The 26,048-nt window shown below is 42.7% G+C and overlaps 1 protein-coding gene across 3 annotated transcripts in view; it reads left to right on the forward strand.

Moving 5' to 3' along the window:
- PLAC1 (placenta enriched 1) overlaps nucleotides 1-21,580 on the forward strand; it is a 193,413-nt gene extending 171,833 nt beyond the window's left edge. For all 3 annotated transcript variants that reach the window (XM_021676483.2, XM_012474304.3, XM_012474306.3), the window contains one exon: nucleotides 20,679-21,580. In XM_021676483.2, the coding sequence (XP_021532158.1) occupies nucleotides 20,737-21,378 (642 nt within the window). In that variant the 5' untranslated portion in view covers nucleotides 20,679-20,736 and the 3' untranslated portion in view covers nucleotides 21,379-21,580. The remainder of the gene's footprint in view (nucleotides 1-20,678) is intronic.
- The last annotated feature ends 4,468 nt before the right edge of the window (nucleotides 21,581-26,048 follow it).

The following is a 26,048-nucleotide window of genomic DNA, read 5'->3' on the forward strand; positions in this document are numbered from 1 at the left end:
TATTCAGATTTTACCGAGATTACCGAGTTTGAAGATGAGAGTAGTTTTCATCAAAACAGCTAGAAAATCGCTAGCTTTCCCCCTAAAGAGAGGGTAAGCTAATCAAATCATAGTCAAGGAAAATCTATTCAAGGGTGTTTTGAATAACATTTCCTACATGCAGACTCTTTGTAAATAAACCTTCTTCAAAATGTTCTGAGAAAGAATACAAGTACCAGAACCTTATCAATTGGTTTTTTTCTAGGGTCAATCACATTTTTCAAGTGGGGATAAAATTGTACCAGTTCATAAAAATAAGAAATATGTTGACAGTTGTTTTATTCTGCATGAAACGTGCCCTTTTTTATGGTTTGGAGGTTATGAAGGGAGGGAGCCCCTCCCCGCACTGCCTGCCTCATTGAAAGCTACTGAAGATGCCGGCAGAGGCCACCATGAATAGCACTTGAATGAAGTGAGAGCAAAAGAAGCATTGGGAAGCATCTTACTGGTGCCACCTTTCCCACTCAACATTTTGTGTGATGTACCTGGGCCCTCTCTTCATGAAGTTGTTCTGGAGAACTGAGGGATTTAAAGGGCTCGACTCCCTAAAGCAATCTGCAGCTTAACAGGGTCCACAAGTGAAGGCTTTTTTTTTTTTTTTTGAAACAAGGTCTCACTCTGTCGCCTAGGCTGGAGTGCAGTGGCAGAATCATAGCTCACGGCTCAAGCGATCCTCCCACCTCAGCCTCCCAAGTAGCTAGGATTATAGGTGCCAACAACCATGCCCAGATAATTTTTAATTTTTTTTGTAAAGACAGGGGTCTCATTTTGTTGCCCGGGCTGGTCTCAAACTCCTGGGCTCAAGTGATCCATCCTTCCTCCTCGGCTTCACAAAGTGCTGGAATTACGGGCCCCAGCCACCACACACAGCCCATAAGGGGAGGCTTAAGGAAATGTCTGGCTTCTATGGGGAGGGAACTAGCTATGGAGTGAGCTCAGCCTGGCCTTGACTCCTGGTCACTTACTAGGATGTGACCTGCGTGAGCAAGTCATCCAAACACTCTGGGCCTCAGTTTCCTCCTCTCTCAGGTGGGAGTAATAACAGTGCCTGCCTCAGAACACTGTGAAGCCTACACGAAGCAAGGCTCACAAAGGCCTAAGTGCAGTGCCTGGCATGTGGTCAGTGCTCCACAAATGTTAATGAGGGCGGGTCGAGGTGGCTGATGCCTGTAACCCCAGCACTTTGGGAGGCTGAAGCGGGCAGATCACTTGAGGTCAGGAGTCAGAGACCAGCCTGGCTAACATGGCGAAATCTCTACCAAAAACAATACAAAAATTAGCTGCGCGTGGTAGTGCGCATCTGTAGTCCCAGCTACTCGGGAGACTGATGCAGGAGAATCGCTTGAACCTGGGAAGCAGAGGCTGCAGTGAGTCAAGATCATGCCATTGCACTCCAGCCTGGATGACAGAGTGAGACTTCATCTCAATATATATATATATATAATATATATATACACACTATATATATATATATAATATATATATACACATATATATATACACACACATATATATATTTATTTGTGAGGAGAAGGAAGAGAAGGTGGAGATGGAGGACGCGGCAAGATGACCTCGGGGTCCCCTGGAAAGAAAGGCTTAGCTGCCCTCTGCGTCCTTCCCCTACCACTCTTCCTTCCCAGCCTAATCCAAAGGTGGCTTCACAGCCCCTCAGGTTTAACAGCTGAGACTTTGTTTCCAAACTCACAGGTGTGCTGTACTGAGCACCTGGGTGGAATATTGCTCTCTCCTTCCTGCAATTACCAAATCTCTTTAAGGGGAACGCTGTACGTTTTTTTTTTTTTTTTTTCAAATGAAGTCTGTGCTTGTATTTGCTCACGGTGAATTTTAAAATTGAGGAGATGATGAGCTTGTTTACTAAATAAATATGTGTTTGGATCCATTTGCTGTCTCCTCCCTCCAGATGCCCTGTCCCCTCCCCTCGCTGCAGGCAGTGGGGTAGGAAAATGCAAGTTGTTGGTCTTCTTGGACCCAAAAATTATTTACAGAGCACAGGATTTACAGTCAGGAAGAATTTTTTTTTTCACAGAAATGGGCAAATCCTCGATGCTCTCTATGTATACAGACCTCCTTTCCAACAGTTATGAAAGGACATTTTACATTTTAAATGAGAGCCCTGTTGATACATTCTCAAACGCGAAGTTCCATCAAAACACCATATTGAGGGAAAGGAGGGCACATGGCAATGGCCACCTTTGGGTCCCAACTTCTCCCCAATAATGCTGTGATTCAGGAAGTAGGCAGGGTTCCTTGTTTCCACCCCTAGTTCCCTCCCCCAACTCCTTGTACATCTGATGTCAAAGCATAAGCTGGTAACCTATACCAAGGGGGAGAATTCCACCCAGGGGCAGCTTAACTTGAGCAGTTCTGTACAGAAGTCCAACTTTAAATACTACCCCCATAGAAGTAGTCCCCTTCCTGCAGCTGCTCTCTACCAGCTGCCTAACCAGCTGCCATTGGGCCAAAATTACCCCCATCTCAGGGTCCCCACGTCAGAACATCACAAACACACTCCCTGGGGTTCATTCATTAACCCATGAGCTGGAGTTGCCCACTTTGGAAGTCAGCTGTGGTCTTCACTATTTTTTTTTAAACTTTAACAATAAAGAGCAACTCACAGATATCCCTCACTCTCATCGCATGTGGAATGAGGTAAAAACAAAAGCTTGCTAAGTCAGACCCCAGAACCAAATCAAGGCAGCGATGATGTGAATGTGGAACTAATCAAGGAGTTACATGTGTTAGCAAGAGCTGGCTTAATGGTTCTCTTTAAAATATTTTTGAAAATTTAAGTGGCATCATGAAAGGTGGAATCCCTGCCCTGTTTTTCCGATTCCTTGTTTTTATTTATTTGGGGAGAAAGACGTTCTGCCTGTGTTTATGTGTCAGTTGCAGAATTTGTGGGGAATAGGAGATCAGGTGTGAAACTGAGGCTAAGAGCTCACAGGGAGCAAGAGATAAAGAATCCAGGATTCAAGATTCAAATCGCTGTTGCTTCTGTGGTGAGAGGCTGTCACACAGGCAATTCATTGTGAATTAATTTTCCAGTGATGTAGTAACAAAATCAGCACATCAAATAAAACATTTAACACCCAGGAAAAGCCAAATGCATATTCTGCATGTGTGTCCTTAAGTGGCATTTTTATGGAAGGAAATCTTATTTGAAACAAATGTTGAAACAGAACTTGAGCTTATGAAGGGCACCGAGAAACCCTTACACATAAGCATTTTAAAATGTTGCCCATAAAAAGCATAATCCTCAGTGTCAGTCCCTCGGATGGTCAGTGTGCACGTTCGATGCTCGTGTTTAGCCACCTGTGTGCACAGGTGTCTTGACTCACTTGCAAATCCTTCATGGCAAAACCTCGTAGTCATATTGCTCACATGTGTTACGTGGAAAATGGAAGTGGGCTGGTGGATCCTGTTGTCTGGCACCCTACTGCTTGGTCTCAGCACAAGAAGGGAATCTCAGAATGATGGGTGGGGTTATATCTAGATACCCCTTGCTGAGCTGCCTAAGGTCAGCATTTCCTCCCACAGCAAAGCAATTCAGGTGCTCTGAACCCAAAGTGGCGAGCCCCCAAGCTTCTATCTGGATCTCTTGAAGGGAGCGTGTAGGGTTTTGCGTGTGATCTATGCAAAAGGAAGGAGCGAATTGGAGTTATTGAGTGAAGCCATAGCCAGGGGAGGCCCCTGAGATAGACAGATGTCATGGAGGCATAGTCAGGAAAAGTTTATCATGACTCAGATTTCTTTCTCTCCCTGCCCGGATGCCTGCCTGCAGCATTTTTTTTTTTTCATTCACTTGTACATACATTCCTCAAGTATTTACCGAACACCTATTTCAGGCATGAACCTGGGCTAGCCAGGGTAGTAGTATACAGAAGTCGTTTGTTTTCTCCTCTCCCTCTCAATGGGTCTTCTCTCCTTCTCTCTCTCTCCCCATAATTCAGTGGTAACAGGGGTGGATGGAGGAATATCCAAAACTGGTCTCTGTAAGAGACATCTGTGCCAGGAATTTCCAGCAACCCCTGAGGAGAGTGGCAGATTGATGGGACTGTAGTTGGGACTAACCAGGGGGTGGAGGGAGGTAGGGGCGGAAAGAGCCCTGCAGCCAGGCTGTCTGCCTGAGCCTATTCTATAGCTCCCATTGATTGGACACTTGCTCTGTGCCAGGCCCTGTACGTGCAGTTTTTCAGACCTCATTCACTCCTCCAATCCCGTTGAGGTTGCTATTATAACTGTCCCTATTTTATACGAGGCAACTGAGGCCAGGACAGGGAAGGGACTTACCCAAGGTCACACAGCTAGGAAGTGACAGAGCCTCAATTCAAGCTTAGATCTGTATATCTCCAATTCCCTGGGCATTAAAAAAAAAAAAAAAAAAAAAAAAAAAAAAAAAAAACTCAGATGTGGTTTAGACGTAAGCAATAAATAAATAAAATAGCCAGGCGTAGTGGCTCATGCCTGTGATCCCGTGCTTTGGGAGGCTGAGGCAGAAGCATTGCTTGAGGCCAGGAGTTTGAGTCCAGCCTGGGCAACATATCAAGATCCTGTCTCTACAAAACATTAAAACAAAAAAAAAAAAGAAGAACCCTCCTATTCATTACATCAAAAGTCCAGACATTTAAAAAAAAGAGAAAGATTAGGAGCTTCTAAAAGGTGCTATAACCCTGTTTCCATGCGTGGTTTAGTCTAATTTCTATATTAAACAATAATCATTTTAGTAATAACTCTTAGTGAGCACTTGCATGTCAGGAACTAAATAGTTTTACACTCATGGAGTCATTGAATAATCATAATGACCCTAAATATGCAGTGTTATTGTTATTATTACTTTCCTCATTTACAAATGGTGAAAACAATGCTTAGAAAGTAATGCCCAAAGTTTAAGACAGCACTGTCTTATTCCAAGTCTCTCTTGGTACGTCAAAGCCACTCAACTACTAGACTATCCTGCCTCAAATCCTCTGGGACCTCATTGCTTCCAAAATTCTTTCCTTAGACTTTCTTCTTGCCGTTCTTCTGTCCCTGTGAGTCTGTCCAAATACATTGCACTCATTTCTGTCCCATGAGTGAGCTAAGTCATCGTCTCCTCCATAACCTTGCCTTTTCTCCTCACCCAAATCACTTCTGATCACCAATATCCAGTTAGGCAGATCTGGAAGTTTCAAGGATGTGTCCATATAGGGAAATCAGAACAAGAATACTACTAACACCAAGTTTTCAGTCACCCTTCTACATTCACAGAATTTTAAGAAGACAATGCAAAGTCATAAGCCCTTGTAGTTAAAAATAATCACTTGGTATTTATTTTATTTGATCTTATTTTATTGACAAACACTATGGTGACTTTAAAACTTAGTTTTAAAAAAATTCCTCCCCGAGGTCTATAATCTCCCACAAACAAAATCTCTAAAGGAGAGGCTTAAAAGAGAAGTACTCCTCCCTGAAAATCAGACTATTTTATAAATACTGATAAGGCGGCCCTTTTGAAAATATTGCTTATTTAGAGGCTCGGGATTTAAACTCAGATCACGAGTGAGGGTGTGTTTCAATTACCATATCCCTAGATAAACATGACCTTCCTTAGTCAGCTTTTGCCCCCCAGTTTCGTAACAGAGCCGCCAATGAGCCAGGGCAGCTGCCATTTTGTGCCAGAGTTTCTTTTTCCATTTTCCAACGAAGCAAAGAATAAGGAATGCCTCACTTCCCTCCCCATTCCCTGTTTGGAGTTGTGCCCTCTGAGAACTTATTCTATTTCAGTTTCTACCTCTCGGCATTCAGAAAAATGATTCCGAAGAACCCATAGAATGAGCACCTGCTTCAGTTACTGTCCCAATGTGAACATGCTAATCCATGGGTTTAGGCGAGCTTTGCCTTCCACACAAAACGGTCAGGCCGTTCAGATAGGCCAGCACTTCTGGTTTTAATACCTCAGTCTTGATTTCTAACAGGTGGGTGCCACAGTTGTTCAGCTCTTATTATAAGCCACTTCATAGTTCGAACAATATAGGATTCTTCATAAAGAGTCTGAGAAAACTGGGCTGGGCGCGGTGGCTCACGCCTGTAATCCCAGCACTTTGGGAGGCCGAGGCGGGTGGATCACTTGAGGTCAGGAGTTTGAGACCACCCTGGCCAACATGGTGAAACGCCGTCTCCACTAAAAATACAAATACTAGCCGGGTGCAGTGCTGGGTGCCTATAATCCCAGCTACTCGGGGGCTGAGGCAGGAGAATTGCTTGAACCCAGGAAGTGGAGATTGCAGTGAGCTGAGATCGCGCCATTGCACTCCAGCCAGGATGACAATGCGAGAGTCTGTCTCGAAAAAAAAAAGAGTCTGAGAGGCCACCAGATGGTATCATTAGGGGAAACACACTCAATTCCTTTCTTCAGCAACTCAAGCTAGAGGTTTTAATCAGGAACGAAGGGCGCTTCCACCCTGCTGGTTTCTTCAAACTCAGTAAGTTCCCCCGACTCTTTGTTCCGTTTTTACAAACTAAAATGTTTGTGAAAACCCAACGTATGTCAGGGAACTAGGGCTGCGTAGCTCTGGTTGTTTCCAACATGGCACTAATGAGACATTGCCCACTGACTCGGTCATTCAACCGTCTGTGCTCTCTCCCTCCCTCCCATCCAAGCCCTGACATCCAAGTCCGGAGTGTCACAAACATTCAGGCTTGGTAAGAGAAGCCCATTCTTTTTAAAGACATGATGAGATCAGAAAGACACACAATCCCTGTCCTCAGAGTGGAATCAGGAATATATGATTCTCCATTTCCGTAACAAATGCAAGAGTTTGAGAATGTGTGGTACCCTTTTTCCATTCAGGAAGATTTATGGGGTGAGTCTACGGGCCATTCTTCTTAGTTTGGGGTTGCCATATTTGGTGGCTTTGTACAGAAGCCATGCACATTTCCCTCGTCAAAACAGATTGAGAAGGCCTGAATATACGGTGTGTCCCGAGGTTCATTGTGTTCTGGGCATGCACGTAGCCCACAGAATAAATGTGTTACATTGAAATAAGGAATGACTGCTTGCTGTCAAGAAGTCAAAAAATATAGAGAGCGATAAAATAGAAACAGTGGTCCCGACTTATCTACTCTAAATGCCCTTGGATTTCTGCCTCCCATTTATTGCTTCTATTTTTCTCAATTTCCCCTGCTTGAAAAGCTATTAACTTCCCCACCTCCCCACCACCCTAGACTCTGATGCCCATAAACAACCGATGCCATTCTTTTGTGTCCTCTGTTTTGAAAAACCTTCCCTGTGTTTACTTTCTTGGCACTGGCATAAACAGACAACTATAGAAGCTTCTCATCCTGGATAACCTTTGTGTCTTTAGCGAATTTCCTAACCTTTCTGATCCTCAATTCTTCTTCCACAAAAGGAAGCTAATAAGAATTCCACACAGAGTTACCCTGAGGGTTAAGTGAGATACTGCACGTACAGCCCTTAGCACAGTAACACAGTGTCTCAATAAATATCCATTTCCTTCTTTCCTGTGTTCTTTCCTTTCTTCCTTCTGCAGGAATCTCAGTTGCTACACTTAAGCAGCTGCTTCTGATGAAAGCTTTTGTCTAGTGGGTGGACTCAGTTTCTGCCTTTGTTCTCCTCACTTAGGTGTAAAAAGAAAGCTTTAAAAAGTGGGATTGTTTTTGAGGGTGCAGAGAAAAGAGGTTTAACTTTGTGCAAGATAAAATATCCAAGTTTCGGAAAATTCCAGTGGCCTGTGTATCGTGAACCTCTTTCTGTTCTTCTACTCCCAAGGGGGCTCCAGTTGGCAGAAGGTAGCCACATGAGAAATTCAGCAGCCCGTCTGTATCTCTTTATACCCAGCATAAATGCAGTGCAGTGGATTTTAGAACCGGTAGCTTGGCCTAAGAAATAGCTCTGTTTGTTGGAAGCAGGGCAGGTTCATAAAGAAGTGCACAGAACTCCTGAAATACAGGAAGTATCTGCTCTTCTCGGACGTGGGTGTCCTCCTAGGGATGAGCATCTGCCCTCACTCTCCTAAGTTCTAGAGGCCTCAGCTTTCCGAGAAAGCACAAACCACCTGCTCAGCTGGGGTCTATCTGGGTTTGCCCTCTCCAGCCTGTGATACGAGTCTAGTGTGAAAGCCTGAGAACACTCCATTCTTTCTCTTGTCGTTTTCAAGAAAGTTTTGTCCCTACGTCTCACTGCCACCCACCATCTTAGAGCTTCTCTCAGCTTCCCCAGTCCTATGCGGGAAGTTGCTCCCAGAGCCCTTCTGTGCTTTGGTGTGCTCAGTTTGAAAGTTGTGTCCCCTCTCCTAAATAACTCAGCCATCAGACACTGAGGCAGAATCACCCGAGTGTTTTAGAGCCGTAGTCCAGAAGCCAAGCCACCTTGGGACTTGCCTTTGCTTTCACGGTGATTAAACTCATTATAATGTCTGACCATTTTTCTCTGAGTTGTAAGGCAGAGAAGCCAGGCAGGCTGGTGGAAAGGCCTGAGGCCCCAGTTGACTTATCCAACCTTGATCTTGGCCAAGGCTCTCTGCCCTTCTGGGGCCCCCGTTTTTATAGTTTTAACATGTGATGCTGTCTTCGGGGCCCTTACAGGAGAGCTGCAAGGATCAAGAGGGAAACCAGGAGGGAGTGCACTCTGTTGGGCTGGGGCTGGGGAATCTCTAGACAAAAGATATCCAGATTAAAGCAAAAGCTGATTTGTTGCCATCTGTAACCCATACATGTTTGAACTGGCTTTTTAGGACCCCTGGATTCTGTAATCACTTAAGACATTGCAAAGAAGCATAAATATATATATTTTAAACTCATCACTACTACTCCTTTCAATGTGAAATAGAAAACATTTCAACATTTGCCCTATAACTGTGACAGGGTCTCCATAGACTGCAGTTCCAACGATCAGAGCCCCAACCTTTTCAATTCGGTGCAAGAAATTTGCTTTAATTTGGATATCTTTTGTCTAGAGATTTCCCCAGCCCCACCCCAGTAGATAACTGCCTCCTGTTCTCTCTCTTGATCAGCTCTCCTGCAAGTTCCCCAAAGACAGGCATCACATAAACCCCCAGTTCTGGCTTCCAGAGACCATGCTGCTTACAAAGACCATTTCCTCAAAAAAAAAAAAAAAAAAAAAAAAGTAGCCAGGCATGGTTACGCATGCCTGTGATCCTAGCTACTCAGGAGGATGAGGCAGGAGGATCACTTGAGCCCAGGAGATGAGGCTGCAATGAGCTATGTTTGCACCACTACACTCCAGCCTGGGCAAAAAGCAAGGCCCTATCTCAAAAAAATAAACAAACAACAACAATAACAAAAAAATAGAAAGAAGAAAGACCATTTCCACTGCCCCGGCCCCAGGCTTTAGAGCTAGGCAGTAAGCCCTATTCTGAGGTTTTTTTTCTTAATGACTAATACTTAGAATCATTCTGAGTATTTTCCTCTATATCATGACCTGCCCTCCCTTTTCCCCTTCCACCTTCCCCTTGTAATTGCCACCAATACACAGTCATATCCAGTCACAACAATAACCTGGCTGAGAAGTCAGGTCCCTGTTAGGAAGTGTTATATAATCTTCTGTATATCAGGATTAGAGGCTTCAGGCATCAATGACATTGTAAGACTTTCAAGAGAAGACCTACATAAATAACCTCTGCATGTGTGCATGACGTATGTATGTGTGTGGTGTGTTCCCATGCATGCGTGTGTTCATAATACATGTGCTAATCTATCCGCTACACACACACATACACACAAACGGGACAGTCTGTGATAGAACTTTAAAGACCATCTTTTTTTTTTTTTTTTTTTGAGGTGGAGTCTCTCTCTGTTGCCCAGGCTGGAGTGCCATGGCACAATCTCAGCTCACTGCAACCTCTGCCATTCTCCTGCCTCAGCTCCCAAGTAGCTGAGACTACAGCCATGTGCCACCATGCCCAGCTAATTTTTGTATTTTTAGCAGAGATGGGGTTTCATCATGTTGACCAGGCTGGTCTCAAACTCCTGACCTCAGGTGATCTGCCTGCCTCTGCTTCCTAAAGTGCTGGGATTACAGGCGTGAGCCACTGTGCCCAGCCAAAGACCGTCTAATCTAGCCTCCGATATAGGACAGGATCTCCCTCTCCAGTCACCCCAACAAGTGGCCAGCCAGCTTCTAACTGAATGCCTACAGGGAACAAAGAGATCTTAGTTTCAGTCCAGGTTTCTCCATCCATTTTTGGACAACTTGTAGAGTTACAAACATCTCCCTGATATTACACTACAATTGTAATTCAGTTTCTCCTGTAGGCATCAAATATCAGCACCAACACCAGTTTTAACTGGCTCCTTTCTAAATTTTTGTCTGTATTCCTTGTTATCTCATCAGATTTCTGATTCTAAATGGAATTTAAGGTTGTAGCAAAACACAGAGTCAGAACATTAATAGTTGCAGGCTCCTATCTCAGAAAGGAGGCACATGTGTCTGTTCCATTTGTTGGGAAGATAAAGTTGTTAGTTTGCTAGGGCTGCTGTACACAAAGTGCGTGGCTTAAAACAACAAAAAATGTATGGTCTTACAGTTCTGGAGGCCGGAAGTTCAAAATTAAGGTGTCGGCGTGGCCATACTGTCTGATAGCTCTAGGGAAGCCTCTTCTGGTTCTGGTGTTTGCCGACAATCCTTGGCGTTCCTGGGGTTGTAGGTGCATCACTGGAGCGACGCACATGGCCGCCTTCTTCCTACATGTCTTACGTCGTCTTCCCTCTGTGTGTGTCTGTGTCTGTGTCCACATTTTCCCCTTTTGTAAAGACATAAGTCATACTGGATTGGAGCCCACCATAATGATTTCATTATAACTTGATTACCTCTGTAAAGAGTATATTTCCAAATAAAGTCACATTTTGAGGTACTGGGGATTAAGACTTCAATATATCATTTTGGGAGGACACAATTTTATACATATATATGTATATATATGTAATTATCTAGCAAAATAGAATAATAGACATAGAATAGGTATAGATATATAGAGAATGTATATATCTATATACAGAATATTAGCTATCTAGATATAGAATACATACATATATATTCTTAAACATTTGTAGTCCAGTGATGTAAGCTCAAGTCTCAGTCCTAGAAAAAAGTTTCAGAAAAAGGTCCTTCATTCTTTGTTAAGGCAAGATAGATTACCAGTGGGGGGAAACTTCCTTTTTGTTGTTAATATATTATAAAAGTATTAAATTAATATCATATGTATATATATTATTAGCTATAATAGATGAGCCTTTTATATTAATTTTTAACATATATGCTATATTTTAAAATATTATATATTATAATATGAAAATGACGAACACAAGATTAACCAATTGCTTTTTTTTAACCAAGTAACTAATTCCAGGAAAAAGATGTCAAGCCTCAAGCCTCAAGGCAATACTTTGTTCTTGCTGTTTTTTTGTTTTTTTGTTTTTTTTTCCTGACAGGGTCTCTCTGGGCTCAAGTGATCCTCCTGTCTCAGCCTCCCAAATAGCTGGGACTACAGGTGCACACCACCACATCCAGCTAATTTAAAAAAAAAATGTTATGTTTTTTGATATTGCTAGGATAAGGAGCTATCACACCCAAAGTCACATCTTTGTTATATAAAAAGTCCAGATGAGAGAAGTGTATAGTGATATTTACCAGTAAAATACTCTATCATATGTGGAGATGGGATCAACTGCAAAGCACTTTTGGGAACATTCAGGCTCGAGGACCCTCTAACAGACCTGAAGTTGGCCTGGATCTATCTTTTAGTCCAGAGTTGGCAGAGTGAAAAGCCCAGCTCAAAGGGAACCAACGGTCAACTTGGGGTAGGGGAGAATTCACCCATCTGGCCTCTGATTTCCCTGGAACCTCAGGCGTTTTCTGATTTCTGTGTCTATGCTTGGAACTGGAACTGGAAGTGGATGTGTAGGTCTGCTCTCAGGAGGAACAGATATCCAGCCTGTGATTTAGGTTTTTTTTTCTGGCTAAGGGAATCCTTGGACAACCTCAGGGGCTAAGTCCATTTGCCTGGGTAAACCTGGACACTCCAGCAAGCCCTTTCTAGGCACCCCACTGGTCTTCAGTACCTCATGGACCTGAGGCTCCCACTTCTGATTATGCTGTCTCTCAATGGCCTGGACTTGGTCTACGTATGGCTTGATAATTTCTTCTTTCCTCCCATGTAAAGGCCAGACTAGGGGAGAGTTCCATATTGTCTTCTTTCCAGAGGATGACTTAGGGATGGAGGGAAAGGGGTACAAAAAGGGCTGGCTACACTTGGGGGTCACTGGCTAAGAGCTAACTGAAAGGGCAGTGGGTACTGTTGGGTGGGACAGATATAGAGCCCTTGGCATCAGTGAGCCTAGAAGGTAAGCAGGTGTGCAAGTGGACAGGCCAGGACCCTTGTTAGGACTCTATACTCTCTATTATAGAAGGGCTCTACTGCTACCCCAGGCTGTCAACTGGGAGACTGGAGAAGGAGTGGGGGAAGGGGATAGAGAAGGAGGCACAGGGGCAGATGGTGATTTCTGGTGGTCATTCATTAATTTCTTCATTCTTTCATTTAAAAAATATTTACTGGCCAGGCTCGGTGGCTCACACCTATAATCCCAGCACTTTGGGAGGCTGAGGTGGGTGGATCACAAGGTAAGGAGTTCGAGACCAGCCTGACCAACATGGTGAAACCTCGTCTCTACTAAAAATACAAAAATTAGCTGGGCATGGTGGCACACGCCTGTAATCCCAGCTACTCAGGAGGCTGAGGCAGGAGAATTGCCTGAACCTGGGAGGCAGAGGTTGCAGTGAGCCAAGATCGTGCCACTGCACTCCAGCCTGGGCGACAGAGTGAGACTTCGTCTAAAAAAAAAAGAAAAAAAGAAAAAAAATATTTACTGAGTACTTTCTGTGTACCAGATACCATAGTAGACCAAGACTCCATTTTTAAAGAAATTTACAGTACAATAATTAAGGAATGAGGGGAAATGGTAGGGATCAGGGCAATAGTAGCAAACAGATTTGGGAATTTTCTTCTCCTCAGTATGTGTGTGTCTATCTGTCCATCACATACGTGTGTGTGTGTGTGTGTGTGTGTGTGTGTGTGTGAGAGAGAGAGAGAGAGAGACTGAGAGAGAGAAAAAAGGTTTTTTCTCTTCCTACAATGTCCTGATCACAGAGCAATGCATCTGCATCTTTACCTACTCCAATATGCACGCATGCCCCAAATTGTAGGCTCGCTAACAATGACCAACAGCCTTCCTATCAAAGGAACCTTTTCTAAAACCTTTTCTACCTCTCAGGAGCCAAAGGATGGTGAATGGCCTCAGTCAGGGCATATACACATGCACCAAGTGACCACATTCTGGGTGGGGCATACACAAGGTAGCTTTGGGTTTTAGAAGATGCATTTGGGTCAAGTCAGTGAAAAATCAGTCAAGTAGCCTATAAAGTCAACTGTGGTTTATTTTGGATTTAAGCCATACTTAAGGGGCCATATGCATGCACCTCGCTTTAAGAAAACCTGTACCCAAAAATCCCAATTTTGAAAGGGAGACAGGAATGTGCCTGACCATTTTTGGAAGCCAGCTAGAGCCCTCATTTATTGACACAGGTGTATCAAAGAGGTGGTGAAGCCCTTGAAGGAACATCTGATTCAATCCTCTGCCTTCTGATGATTTCAGATCATCTCAGGCAAATGGGCCTTTATCTGGTTTTGGCAGACTCCCAGAGACTACTAATGGGTTAAAAATGTGGCCGTGGCTGCCATGGGGTTGAGAGGTCTGCACAGACACAAACCTGCCTTGTCTTTTAAAATGAGAAGGGACTCTGGGGCTTTGTGGCAAAGGGTGTAGTTTTCTGAAAAAAATCAAATTCAAATAAATTATTAAATTAAAACATAAACTGAATTAGGAGCATATATTTGGGATGTCCCTCATACTTCAAGGAAATTATGAAATACATCTCTTTGTTCAAGTTTAAAATTCAACCAACTCAGCTTCTCTTCACAAAAGGGGAGGAGTTCTCATGATCTGATCTTTGCAATTTCCTCTAAAGTATGGCTTTCTGTATTTATTTAGGAATATTTATGTTCAGTCAGGGCATGGTTTATCCTTGTTGTGTAGCCTTATTATGGTTTGATTTCACATTGGACTACTCACCTTTTAGTAACCAATTTGTGACCCAGCAGAAATTTCTCTCTTACAAGGAGCTTGGAGTCTTATTTATTTCGCAACCTTTATTTGTGTATGAGATGAACCATGACATTTAAACTATGCTTGATAGCTTAACAGATTATAAGAACAAAACCAGATGGCCCAAACAAAAATAATGCTTTGATTGCTTTAAAATTCAATGTCAAAAATTAAAAACAGCTTTCAAAAAACCTTGACTCTTTTTTTCCCCTGAGATAACTTTGAATCATATATGTGGACATATATTTTCCCCCAAAATTAGAAATATATAAACCAAAAACGTTAACAATGGTTATTTGGGGGTTGAGAAATATGTTTCCTTCTTTTACCCTTTTGACAGCACTCAATTTTTCTGCAGTTACTTTTAGAATGAGAAAAAAAAAATTAATGGCTGCTTTTTAGTTTAATTTTAATGAAGACTTTTTTTAGGGTTCGGTCAAGGTGTTTTTCTCTGCTGAGAAAATGGACATTGTTAAGCATTAGCAGTTCATAATTCTTCTTCCACACAAAATGATGAATAATGTGCGGTTACTTTAACACTGTGCTTCACGAGGCTGGAAAACTGAACTGATCTCAGCGTCTTTAAAATTAATGTAAATTCTACAAAAGCATTTATTTAATTTTCTAACTCAATTTAATGTACTTTCAACATCATTAGTATTAATCACAATTGTCACTTTCTTTGAGAGCAGTGAACCAACTAATTCCTTAAAACTGGGCTTTAAAAAGAATGTCTATTTTAAAAGGCTCTCAAACCTTGACAGAAGTCAGAATGTGACTGCTTGAATGTTTAAACTAAAGCGTCCACAAAGTGTTAGGATTCCTTTTTTCGTTCTTGTCTTGTAAAAGAATCTTTATTCTGACTCAGATTCATTTTTCTTTAAATCAGCTGCAAGAGAGTGAACAAACTTTGTTGCAAATCAAAGCCCTGACAGTTACATTTCCCTGAGATAATTGCATGCTGCTTTGGAGTTTCCTTTTCCCCTCTGTTTCCTTTTGTTTTGACAACAAGTTTCTGGGAAAACAATATACAAATGATAACTATGCTGTCACGAGTATACTGAATTTTAAAAATAAATAGCCGTCGACCCAAAAAGCTTCCAGGAGCCTATGGAGTGAGTTCTTTTTCCAAACCATTCCAAAACCAGATGTGGAAATGTTTAGCTAATTCCCCTTCCCATTCTTCATGCAAAGAGTTCATACGTGTCTCTAACGACGTCAGAGGAAATGGGGAGGCAAAAATCCTGTCTGCTCTGAAAGCGATTTGTCTTACACTTCTCAATTCACTATATAACGTCACAAAACTAATTTGAACTTCTGCTTTTGTCTTTTTTTATAAGGATTTTTTGGGGGTCCTGAGATTAAAAATGCTTTGTGCTTAGCCCAATATTCAATCTCTTTATTATAAAACATTAAGAAATAGAGCTCATGGTAAGAACATTTAAAATTTCCCCTCTTAGCAATTTTGAAATATGCATTATTATTAGCTGAAGTCACCATGCTGTGCAATAGATCACTAGAACTTATTCCTCCTGTCTAACTGAAACTTTTACTTTTTGACCAGGATCTCCTTTTATCCCGTCCACTCCACCCCACCAACCACCACCTTGCTCTCTACTTCTTTAAGTAAGGTGATGGATATGTTAACCAGCTTGATCTAAAATATCATTCCACAATGTATATACATAGATCATTGTTACATGTATATGTATAGAACACTGTATCCCATAAATACATACAATTTTTATTTGTCAATTTTAAAACAGAACAACACTGAACTTTATAAGCAGCATTTTCAGCATAAAAAAATTAACGATGGAGAGTTACGTGGCAGCTCTTCTTCCTCTTTCCTTTTTTTTGTTTGTTTGAGCCAATCCATTCTCTTCCTGCCTATAAGAAGAAAAGGCTGTCTTAGTTTTACAAGTACTATAAGATCTCAGTCAGGCTTTGCTAATCAGATTGTACCATTGTCAGTGACTGATGTAGATATCTCTCAAACATAAACACTGGAATTTTTCTGAACTTAATTAAAAGAGCAGATTTGATTATGGGAGAAGAAAGGAATGTAGTTTATGTTCCCAAAATGAAACTTTTTATGATTTTTTAATGTAAAGAACTTGTTAAGGCTTATTAGGGAGTTCTTGAAAAAAGGGGAAAGAGGAAAACTGTTCAAGGAGCCAGTGGGAAACGTATATGCATAAACTCCATTTAGAAAAAAACAGAAAGCTACTTGTACTCTGTAGCTTCAAGGAAAGCAAACATTTTGCATCCAGGTGTTATTAGCAGCTCTGGGTTTGCCTGACCTCTCTATAGCTCAGTTCAGGACGCTGTGTACCAACAGCTGAGCCCTACTTGGCTATACAAATGCATCTAAGCTCATTGCTTCAGGCATGTTGCAAGGCTAATTTGCAATCAAGTCAAAATGTGGCTATGGTAATACAAACCCTGAGACCTGCTTTCTTTCTCAGCCCAGGGGGCTCCCCAAGAAGCTGGACAGTAGTCCCAAAATGAGTGCTCCCTTCTTTGCATTTACTTCTTCCCTAGTCCCCAACTCCACCTCAGCTCTAAGGAGTTCTGAAGACTTTAAATAGAATTCTGCCCTAAGCTCTTGGGATACTGTGCATGCCTGAACGATGGTTAAAAATACCTTCAGCTGGGCACCCCCACACTGCCCTCTCTTCTGGCACCTCCTTCCCATCTCTAGGCCCTCAGCCTTCTTTTCGCTCTTCCTCCAATAACTACAGCCCACTTTCTACCTCTCTTGTTCAGGATCCCATTCTTCCAGCACATCTCAGCAAGGTGTTAGAAAAGCCAGCTGATGAACTGTGTTGTAAATGACTTGTAACTATCCCCACCGGGAGCAGTGGCTCACGCCTGTAATTCCAGCACTTTGTGAGGCTGAGGCGGGTGGATCATGAGGTCAGGAGTTCGAAAGCAGCCTGGCCAACATGGCGAAACCCTGTCTCTACTAAAAATACAAAAATTAGTCTGGTGTGGTGGCACGCACCTGTAATCCCAGATACTCAGGAGGATGAGGCAGGAGAATCGCTTGAAGTCAGGAGATGGAGGTCGCAGTGAGCTAAGGTCGTGCCACTGCACTGCAGCCTGGGTGACAGAGCGAGACTCTGTCTCAAAAAAAAAAAATAATAATTAAAATAACCATCCCCCATCACACACACACACACACGGGCACACCCTGCATACACTGCTCTACCCTTCCCTAGGAATTGCGGGCAGCAGAAGAAGGGAGGCTGCCTCGCTTTGAGGATCTGTACTCAGCAGGAAGGAGAAAGTCCCAAAGTGTGCCAGTGAGCTAGTCATTCACAAGCTCATTAGAAAGTACATTCTGCTCTCCCCTAATCTCTTTCTCTCCCCTTAAAGATGAGCAACCTTAGACCTGGGTCTCAGTGACCTCCTCTTTAAGCTTTATCTGAGCTCAAGGGTATCCTGTCACACGCATAGTCATCTTCATTTATTCCTCTATCACATGGTGAGCTGTTCTTGGCTTTACAAAAATCAGAGGAAACAGATTCTGCCGTGTTCACATTTGGAGACTTGTACTAAATGAACCCCTAAACTCCATGACGTTATTGAACTCCTTCCTTTCAGATTGATTCAGTGCAACATAATTCAAAAAGTGAATGTGCATGGGTGAGAAGTGAGGTAGTCTAAAATGATTGCTTGAGGGACAACAGTCTCATTTCTCAGAAATTCTAGACATTTTATAATTTTATTTGGATTATCTATGGAGAGAGAGGAGGAGGAGTACAGGAAAGATGCTTGAAGGAGGGAGAGGAAATGGATGGCTTAGCTCCCTGGAAGAGAGTAGCCTTAAACTTGGGTGTTAGTTTTGGGGTTTCAGTAAAAATAATTGTTTCGTTGGCCTAGTCCAGAATTACTTAAGGAGGTTTTCATTCAGGGCAATTAGGCCCAGGTTGTGGGATGATGTTAAAGAAAGAAGGAAAGGAGAGAGAGAAAGAGAGGCAGGAAGGGAGAGAAAACCCACCTAAAGCACATTTAGGACAAGGTGGTCTTTAGACCAAGACAGTAGAGCTGCGCTGATGATCTCAGCTGCCAAAAGGCGCCTCAGCAAACGTTGTGCAGTGTTCCAGAGCAGGTGGTTGCTCTGCTTAGCTGTCGAGTCCTCCAGGACCAGCTCACATCAGAATTTACCTATTTGTGTTGGTATCATTGTTTCCTTTTTGTTCGTTTTGGGTTTTTTTTGGTGCTGGGGGTGGGGAGAGAGAAAGGAGGTAAGTTTTTGTTTGTTCCTGCTGCTTCTGTTTTTGCTTTGTGAAAAACGAAACCCCAAAAACTGGTCCCAGGAGAGACATTTCAGAAGGAACAAAGAGGAAAGGAAGGAGCCTGGCAGATCTTTGGGGGTTTCTCTTTTACACCCCCAACACCTCTGAGAGAATGAGGAATCATTAATGGCAGAGTAAAAGATAGTGAGACCAGTCTGTGCCAATCAGAAACAAAACATTTCATCCAGGCCAGTGCACTTTTCTAGTGGGCTCCTATGCCACGGTTTCCATTAAAGAATGCAGCAAATTTGTCACTATCAAGGGAAGAGAAAGAGCTGCATTTTTGCAACTGGGGAAAAAGAGAGAAAAGAAATGTCTTGGGACACTTTTTGGCCCATTGCTATGCACATAGTAGGCATTCAACAAATATTAGTCAAAAAAATGAATGTGTGTAGGGGTTACTTGTCTCAGCAGGGAACAAAAGTGAATTCCTATATGCATGTACATTTCCTTCCAAACTGTAGGCACTGTATGTGATTTATGTCATTTTCACTTGTAAAATGAAAGTTGAGTCGGAAAACACTGGATGATGTTGCTCTTGCTTTCTTCTTTCTTCATCTGTTACCTCCTTCTGATAACATGTTTTAGATACTTATTCCTAGCACTGCTTTTTCTCCTCGCTGGTCTGCCTGCCACTCTTTGACAGCTAAAAGCGATAGGACTAGGAAGTGGCCACAGAGCTTCCTATTGAAAAAGAAAACAATAAAAAGCTAGAGAAAGTAAAAGTATGTAAAGCAAAGATTTAAGGAGCTATCTTGTCAATCAATGTGTAAAGTACAAACAGTCTTCCCTTTCTTTCTTTTCTTTTTTTTAAATTTGAGGCAAAGTTTTTCTCTGTTGCCCAGGCTGGAGTGCAGTGGCTCAGTCTTGGCTCACTATAGCCTCAACCTCCCAGGCTCAAGCAATCCTCTTACCTCAGCCTCCCGGGTAGCTCACACTACAGATGTTCGCCACCATGCTCGACTAGTTTTTTGTATTGTTTTATAGAGAGAGGCTCTCACTATGTTCCCGGGGCTGGTCTTGAACTCCTGGGCTCAAGCAGTCCTCCCACCCCAGCCTCCTGGAGTACTGGGATTACAGGAATGAGCTGCCACAACCTAGCCCCTTTCTTTAATATAAGATTTTTACAGTAGTTTTCATGTGTAATACGCATTGGAAAATGTAAAATTTAAAACCAGTTTGTTGGCCAGGCACGGTGGCTCATGCCTATAATCTCAGCACTTTGGGAGGCCGAGGTGGGCAGATCACGAGGTCAAGAGATTGAGAACATCCTGGCCAACATGGTGAAACCCCATACAAAAATTAGATGGGCATGGTGGTGTGTGCCTATAGTCCCAGCTACTTGGGAGGCTGAGGCAGGAGAATTGCTTGAACCCGGGAGGCAGAGGTTGCAGTGAGCTGAGATCACACCACTACACTCCAGCCTGGCGCCCGTTGACAAAACAACACTCTGTCCAAAAAAAAAAAAAAAAAGCATGTTTTTATGTTTCTGCAATTTCACTATTTTTCAAGGTGTTCCAAAGAATATATCAGGGAATATATTGGTCATAATGACTTATGATGCTGCTGCCAGAGTTTATGAAGCATTCGTTTGATCATTTTAAGTGCCACTCAGCAAAATTTCAATATTTGGTTGTTAGGAATAAGCCACAATTCCTTATGTTTTTATTTGATCAAATTTGTTGCTAACCACAACAAAAAAGCAATAGGGAAGGGTTCATTAGTATGGTCTATGGGAGGACATTGCGGCCCCTAAAGAGGCAAGTATTGCCATCTTAAATTAAACGCTATCTCCTATCTCTTTATTCAATGTTTGAGACAAAAACTGTTCTGTTTTGGGTTCGTCTTGAGGTTAAACACAAAAGGATGCCAGTCCTGATCAGTGTAAACTGTTGTTCTACATATTGGGATATACGTTTTATACTAGAAGAGCATGGGAAAGTCACTTTTAAAAGCCATTGTAATCGTCCATAAGCACGTGAGTTCCAACAATGAAATTCAAATTCCGTTCTCTCTCAAATGAATGTTTTCCTCTTCTTAATGCTTTAGGGACAGCCTTTTGCTTAAAAAATAGATCATGTTTGAACTTTCATAGAAAATAAGATGATTTGCCTCTTGTGTTTTTATGTGCTCTAGAAATCCTCACTGGACGGCTTCCTGTTTCCTGTGGTTCATTATCTGATTGGCTTCAGGGATGAAAGTGTTTGAGTTCATAGGAGTGATGGTCCTCCTCACCTCCGCGTTTTCAGCCTGTTCAGGACAAAGTCCAATGACTGTGCTATGCTCCATAGATTGGTTCATGGTCACAGTGCACCCCTTCATGCTAAACAACGATGTGTGTGTACACTTTAATGAGCTACACATGGGCCTGGGTTGCCCCCCAAACCATGTTCAGCCACATGCCTACCAGTTCATCTACCGTGTTACTGAATGTGGCATCAGGGTCAAAGCTGTCTCTCCAGACACGATTATCTACAGCACTGAGATACATTACTCTTCCAAGGGCACGCCATCTAAGTTTGTGATCCCGGTGTCATGTGCTGCCCCCAAAAAGTCCCCATGGCTCACCAAGCCCTGGGGTTTCATGAGAGTAGCCGGCAAGAGCAGGGCCACAGCCCAGAAGGATGAGAAATGCTCCGAGGTATTCACCTCATCACAGCCCAGCCAAAGGCCCAACTGCGATTGTCCACCTTGTGTCTTCAATGAAGAAGAGCGTACCCAGGTCCCCTGTCACCAAGCAGAGGCTCAGGAGGCCCAACCTCTGCAGCCATCTCACTTTCTTGATATTTCTGAAGATTGGTCTCTTCGCGCAGATGATCTGATTGGGTCCATGTGATCCCCAGGGTTGGAATCTCCTGAACGTGCTATTTCTAGAGTTAGTGTGTAGTGTACAAATATCTCACAAATAAGTGCTCTTACGCTATTCATGTAAGCACTTTTGAGAAAGAGCAACCCATAGCAACCTCAAGAATTAAGCCTTTTTCTATATTTTTATAATCATGTGTAAACAAAAAAATAAAAATCTGATTGCATAAAAATATGTTGGGCATTTTTATTTAATAAACACATATCTCATTCTTCGTATGGGCCAGGCATTGTTCTAAGTGGTTTGCAAACAGTGGTGCCTGGTCTCATCTCTCTAGGATGACTTCCCTCTCCTTAAAGTTCCTCTAAGAAAGCCTTCCACAATTGACCCTCTATCTATATCCCCATTTCCCTTACACTCTGCACCCCTAACAGTACTTAGCTACATTGTTTCTTAGTTCGATCTACAACTGTGTCACTTTTTATCCACAAAAAGCATAGGATGCACTGGTGATTTATAAACCGTCAATGGTTCTAAGAGGCACTCAAGTCACTACCCACCAGCTAGATGGTAAACTCCTCATGTCGAGAGCCAAAGCTTATGCTTTACCCACAGACTGATATAGTGCTTTGAAAGGAGTTTTTTCTCCCCCAACATCTATGATCAGAAAATTGTTGCCAAAGTTTGGCTATTAGCGTTCTCAAAGGGGTAAGAGAGAAAGGAAGGAATAACAGGAAGTGAATTGTTAAACAGAAATTTATTATTGAGGCCAGGAGCAGTGGCTTACTCCTATAATCCCAGCACTTTGGGAGGCCGAGGCAGATGGATCACCTGAGGTCAGGAGTTCATGACCAGCCTGGCTAACATGGTGAAACCCTGTCTCTTCTAAAAATACAAAAATTAGCTGGGCATAGTGGCAGGCACCTGTAATCCCAGCTACTTGGAAGGCTGAAGCAGGAGAATTGCTTGAACCCAGGAGGCAGAGGTTGCAGTGAGCTGAGATCGTGACATTGCACTCCAGCCTGAGCAACAGAGCAAGATTCCATCTTTTTTTAAAAAAAAAATGGCCGGGCGTGATGGCTCACACCTGTAATCGCAGCACTTCGGGAGGCCAAGGCAGGCGGATCATGATGTCAGGAGTTTGAGACCAGCCTGGCCAATATGGTGAAATCCCGTCTCTACTAAAAATACAAAAATTAGCCGGGCATGATAGTGGTGCACGCCTGTAGTTCCAGCTACTCAGGAGGCTGAGGCAGAAGAATCTCTTGAACCTGGGAGGTGAAGGTTGCAGTGAGCCGAGATCATGCAACTGTACTCCAGCCTGGGTGGCAGAGCAAGACTCCATCTCAAAAAAAAAATAAAAAGAAAAAGAAAAATTTATTATTGAATGCTACTACATGATGCTAGGCACTGTCCTAGGCACAGAGGATATGGCAGTGAATAGAAAGGGACTCAGAAAAATTGAGGTCACATAGAAAATAAATAAATAAATAAAGATAAATTCAGATTGCAACAAATGCTATGGAGAACCTAAAATTTAGGGAAGGCCTCTGAGGACTTGTCTTTTCAACTGAGTCTTGCATGTGAAGAAGGAGCCAGTTCTGAGATGATCTGGGGAGAACACATTCCAAATAGTAGAAGCATCTCATTTAATCTTCACTACAACCTGTAAGAGAAATACTCTTCCTATATCTATTTTACAAATAATGAAACTGAAGCACAGAGTGATGAAGATACCTGCCCAAGGCCACATACCTATTAAGAAGCAGACTATCTCAAAGCATCATATTGTACACCATATATATATATATATATGTACTTTTTATTTGTCATTAAAAATAAATTGACACACGAACAGAAAGCCAAACACCGCATGTTCTCACTCATAGGTGGTGTTGAACAACAAGAACACGTGGACTCTGGGAGAGGAGCATCACACACTGGGGGCAGTTGGGGGAGTTAAGGGAGAGACAGCGAAGCAGAGGGAGGGAGGGGAGGGTAGGGAGGGATAACGTGGAGAAATGCCAGATATAGTATGCACCTAAAGTTAAATAAATAAATTTTTTAAAAATTAAATAATTAATTTGGCCAGATACAGTGGCTCACACCTGTAATCCCAACATATTGGGAGGCCAAGGCAGGAGGATTGCTTGAGCCAAGGAGTTTGAGCCCAGCCTGAGGAACATAGTGAGACCTCATCTCTACAAAAAATTTTAAAAATTAGCTGGGCATGGTGATGCACACCTGTAGTCCCAGCTATTTGGAAGTCTGAGGTGAGAGGATCACTTAAGCTTTGGAGGTCAAGGCTGCAGTAAGCATTGATCATGCCACTGCACTCCAGCCTGGGTGACAGAGTGAAACCCTGTCTCAAAGATCAATTAATTAATTAAAATTACACAATGTTGACACAATGTTTGCATATTGAATATAGGCAAAGTGCTTCAGTAGATGAGCAAATTTAGAAATTCAGTCATGGTAGCTGAAGAAACAGCTGTTCATTTAAAAATCCCCTACCCCTTCTTGAGGAAAACTAAGTAATAATCCCTGAAAACTGTATTCATACAAAAAATGTTTATTGAGCCTGTCTTAATGCCAAGTACTATGTTAGATGCTGGGGATGCAATGGGGAACAAGACTGACACAATGTAATTGGGGTGAGGGAGACAAGTAAAGAGGCCTACAGAGGTAGAGGCTATAGAGGCTAGTCCAGCCCAGAGCATGTGCCTGTGCACAGACATGAGCACTTGGGCTGAGGTCATCAGAGAAAGTGCAAGTGGTCTGGTCCAATACAATGAAGGTAGAGTGGGGGCGGTGATGGTGATGAGTGATGGGGCTAAAGCAGTAGTGGTATATGAGACTATGTACAAGACAGCTAGCACATCCCTCCCCCACCCTCTCTTCAGAAGCTAACAGATTATTTAATACTAAAACACAGACAACTTAGCAAACAATCAACACTAGACACATTAGACTTGGACTACGATGTGCAAGTTGAGCATTTCACAACTGGAAGGGTGATATTCACAGAGACTTGCCCTGAAGTTGCAAAATGTATCAGCCTTGGAAAAAACTCAAGACCTCCATTGTAATAATGGGAGTTACTATGTGCCAGACACATTATATACATGATCTCATTTAATCCTCACAAAAGCTCTACAAGGTGAAAGTGAGTTTCTCTGTTTTATAGATGAGGAAACTGAGGCTCAGAGAAATGGAGATTGTACCATTAGTAAATGACATCACTGGGACTCAAACCCAGGTTTGTCTAGCTCCAAAGTCCACTTTCCCCTCTGTACTCAACACTCCCTCCCAAAAAGGAGAGTCTTCCATGTAGACTAGAAGATCCAGGAAGGTTTCTTGGTAGAGGTAGGCAAAGACCCCACTGTTAGAAGATGAGGAGGACTTGGCTAAGCAGAGAAGAGGAAGTAGAGTATTCTTTATGGTCATAAGCCCTGGGACAGAGTGGACAAGTGCACTGTGTTGGAGGGAGGCCACTTAGGGGGCTCCTGCTCTAACCTATGTGAGAGGAGATGAGAGCAGATGGGGGAAGGAGTTGAAGAGTAGGAAGAGAAGAAAATGAGATCCATTTCAAGTGAAGGACAACAGGACTTCATTCTAGCCTACAGGAAACAGTTAAATGTCCATAAAAGCCTCATTCATGATTAAGAGAGAAATTGAATTTGGAGCGTGGAATGCTCCAGACCTTAGAGCAGAGAGACAGGTTTCATGGATGGCAAGACTTAAGCTACGCTCTGATCTGTCTGACTGGATATATGTGAAAAAGAAGATGTTGACTCAAAGAAGATGTCACCATCAAGAGCCCTAGAAGCTCAGAAGACATGGTAAGCTCTGGATTTAAGTAAGGAAATTGGGGTGATGGTAGAGGATGGGGGGAGATTAGTCTAGGTTGATCATGTTGAGCTTGAGATGACAGTGACATCCAAGTGGATATGTCCAGGAATCAGCTCGAGAAATGGACCTGAAGCTCAAGTAAAGGGTAATTACTAGAAGATAAAGCCTTGGGAGATCACATGAGTACAGGAAAGAGGATTCCCTAATAATCCTCAAGGCATTGTTAGGAAAAGGGCAAGAGAAGAACAGTCATCAAAATAATTAGAAGAGAAGTGGTCAGAGATATGGAAGAAGTATGACTCATGAAATTCTAATGAGGAGCGTTGGGTGGACTGTAGTCTCCAGTACAACAGATAAGCCAAGAAGTAGTAAGCACAGGCTTCACAAAATTGGGAACCTTTTCATCAGACCTGAAGTGAGAGGTACAATTTAATCAGGTGAAAATGTAGGGGAAAGGCATTCTAGGCAAAGGAAACAGTAAGAATGAAGACGCAGGCCAAGCATGGTGGCTCATGCCTGTAATCCCAGCACTTTGGGAGGCCGAGGTGGGAGGATCGCTTGACTTCAAGAGTTTAAGACCAGCCTGTATTTTTGCATTTTTGTACGAAAAAAATCAACTGAGCATGGTGGTTCATGCCTGTAGTCCCACCTGCTTGGGCAGCTGAGGCGGGAGGATCGCTTGAGCCCAGGAGATGGAGGTTGCAGTGAGCCAAGATCGTGCCACTGCACTCCAACCTGGGTGACAGTGAGAGCCCATCTCAGAAAAAGAAAAAAAGATGCAAATAAACATTGTGGTTCAAGGATCATATTTTGCATATGATGGATTAATGTCTCAGGATAATTGCGCA

This window comes from Aotus nancymaae, unplaced genomic scaffold (genome assembly GCF_030222135.1).
Source record: "Aotus nancymaae isolate 86718 unplaced genomic scaffold, 86718_ANA_hifiasm-v0.15.2.pri h1tg000004l, whole genome shotgun sequence".
Lineage (NCBI taxonomy): Eukaryota > Metazoa > Chordata > Mammalia > Primates > Aotidae > Aotus > Aotus nancymaae.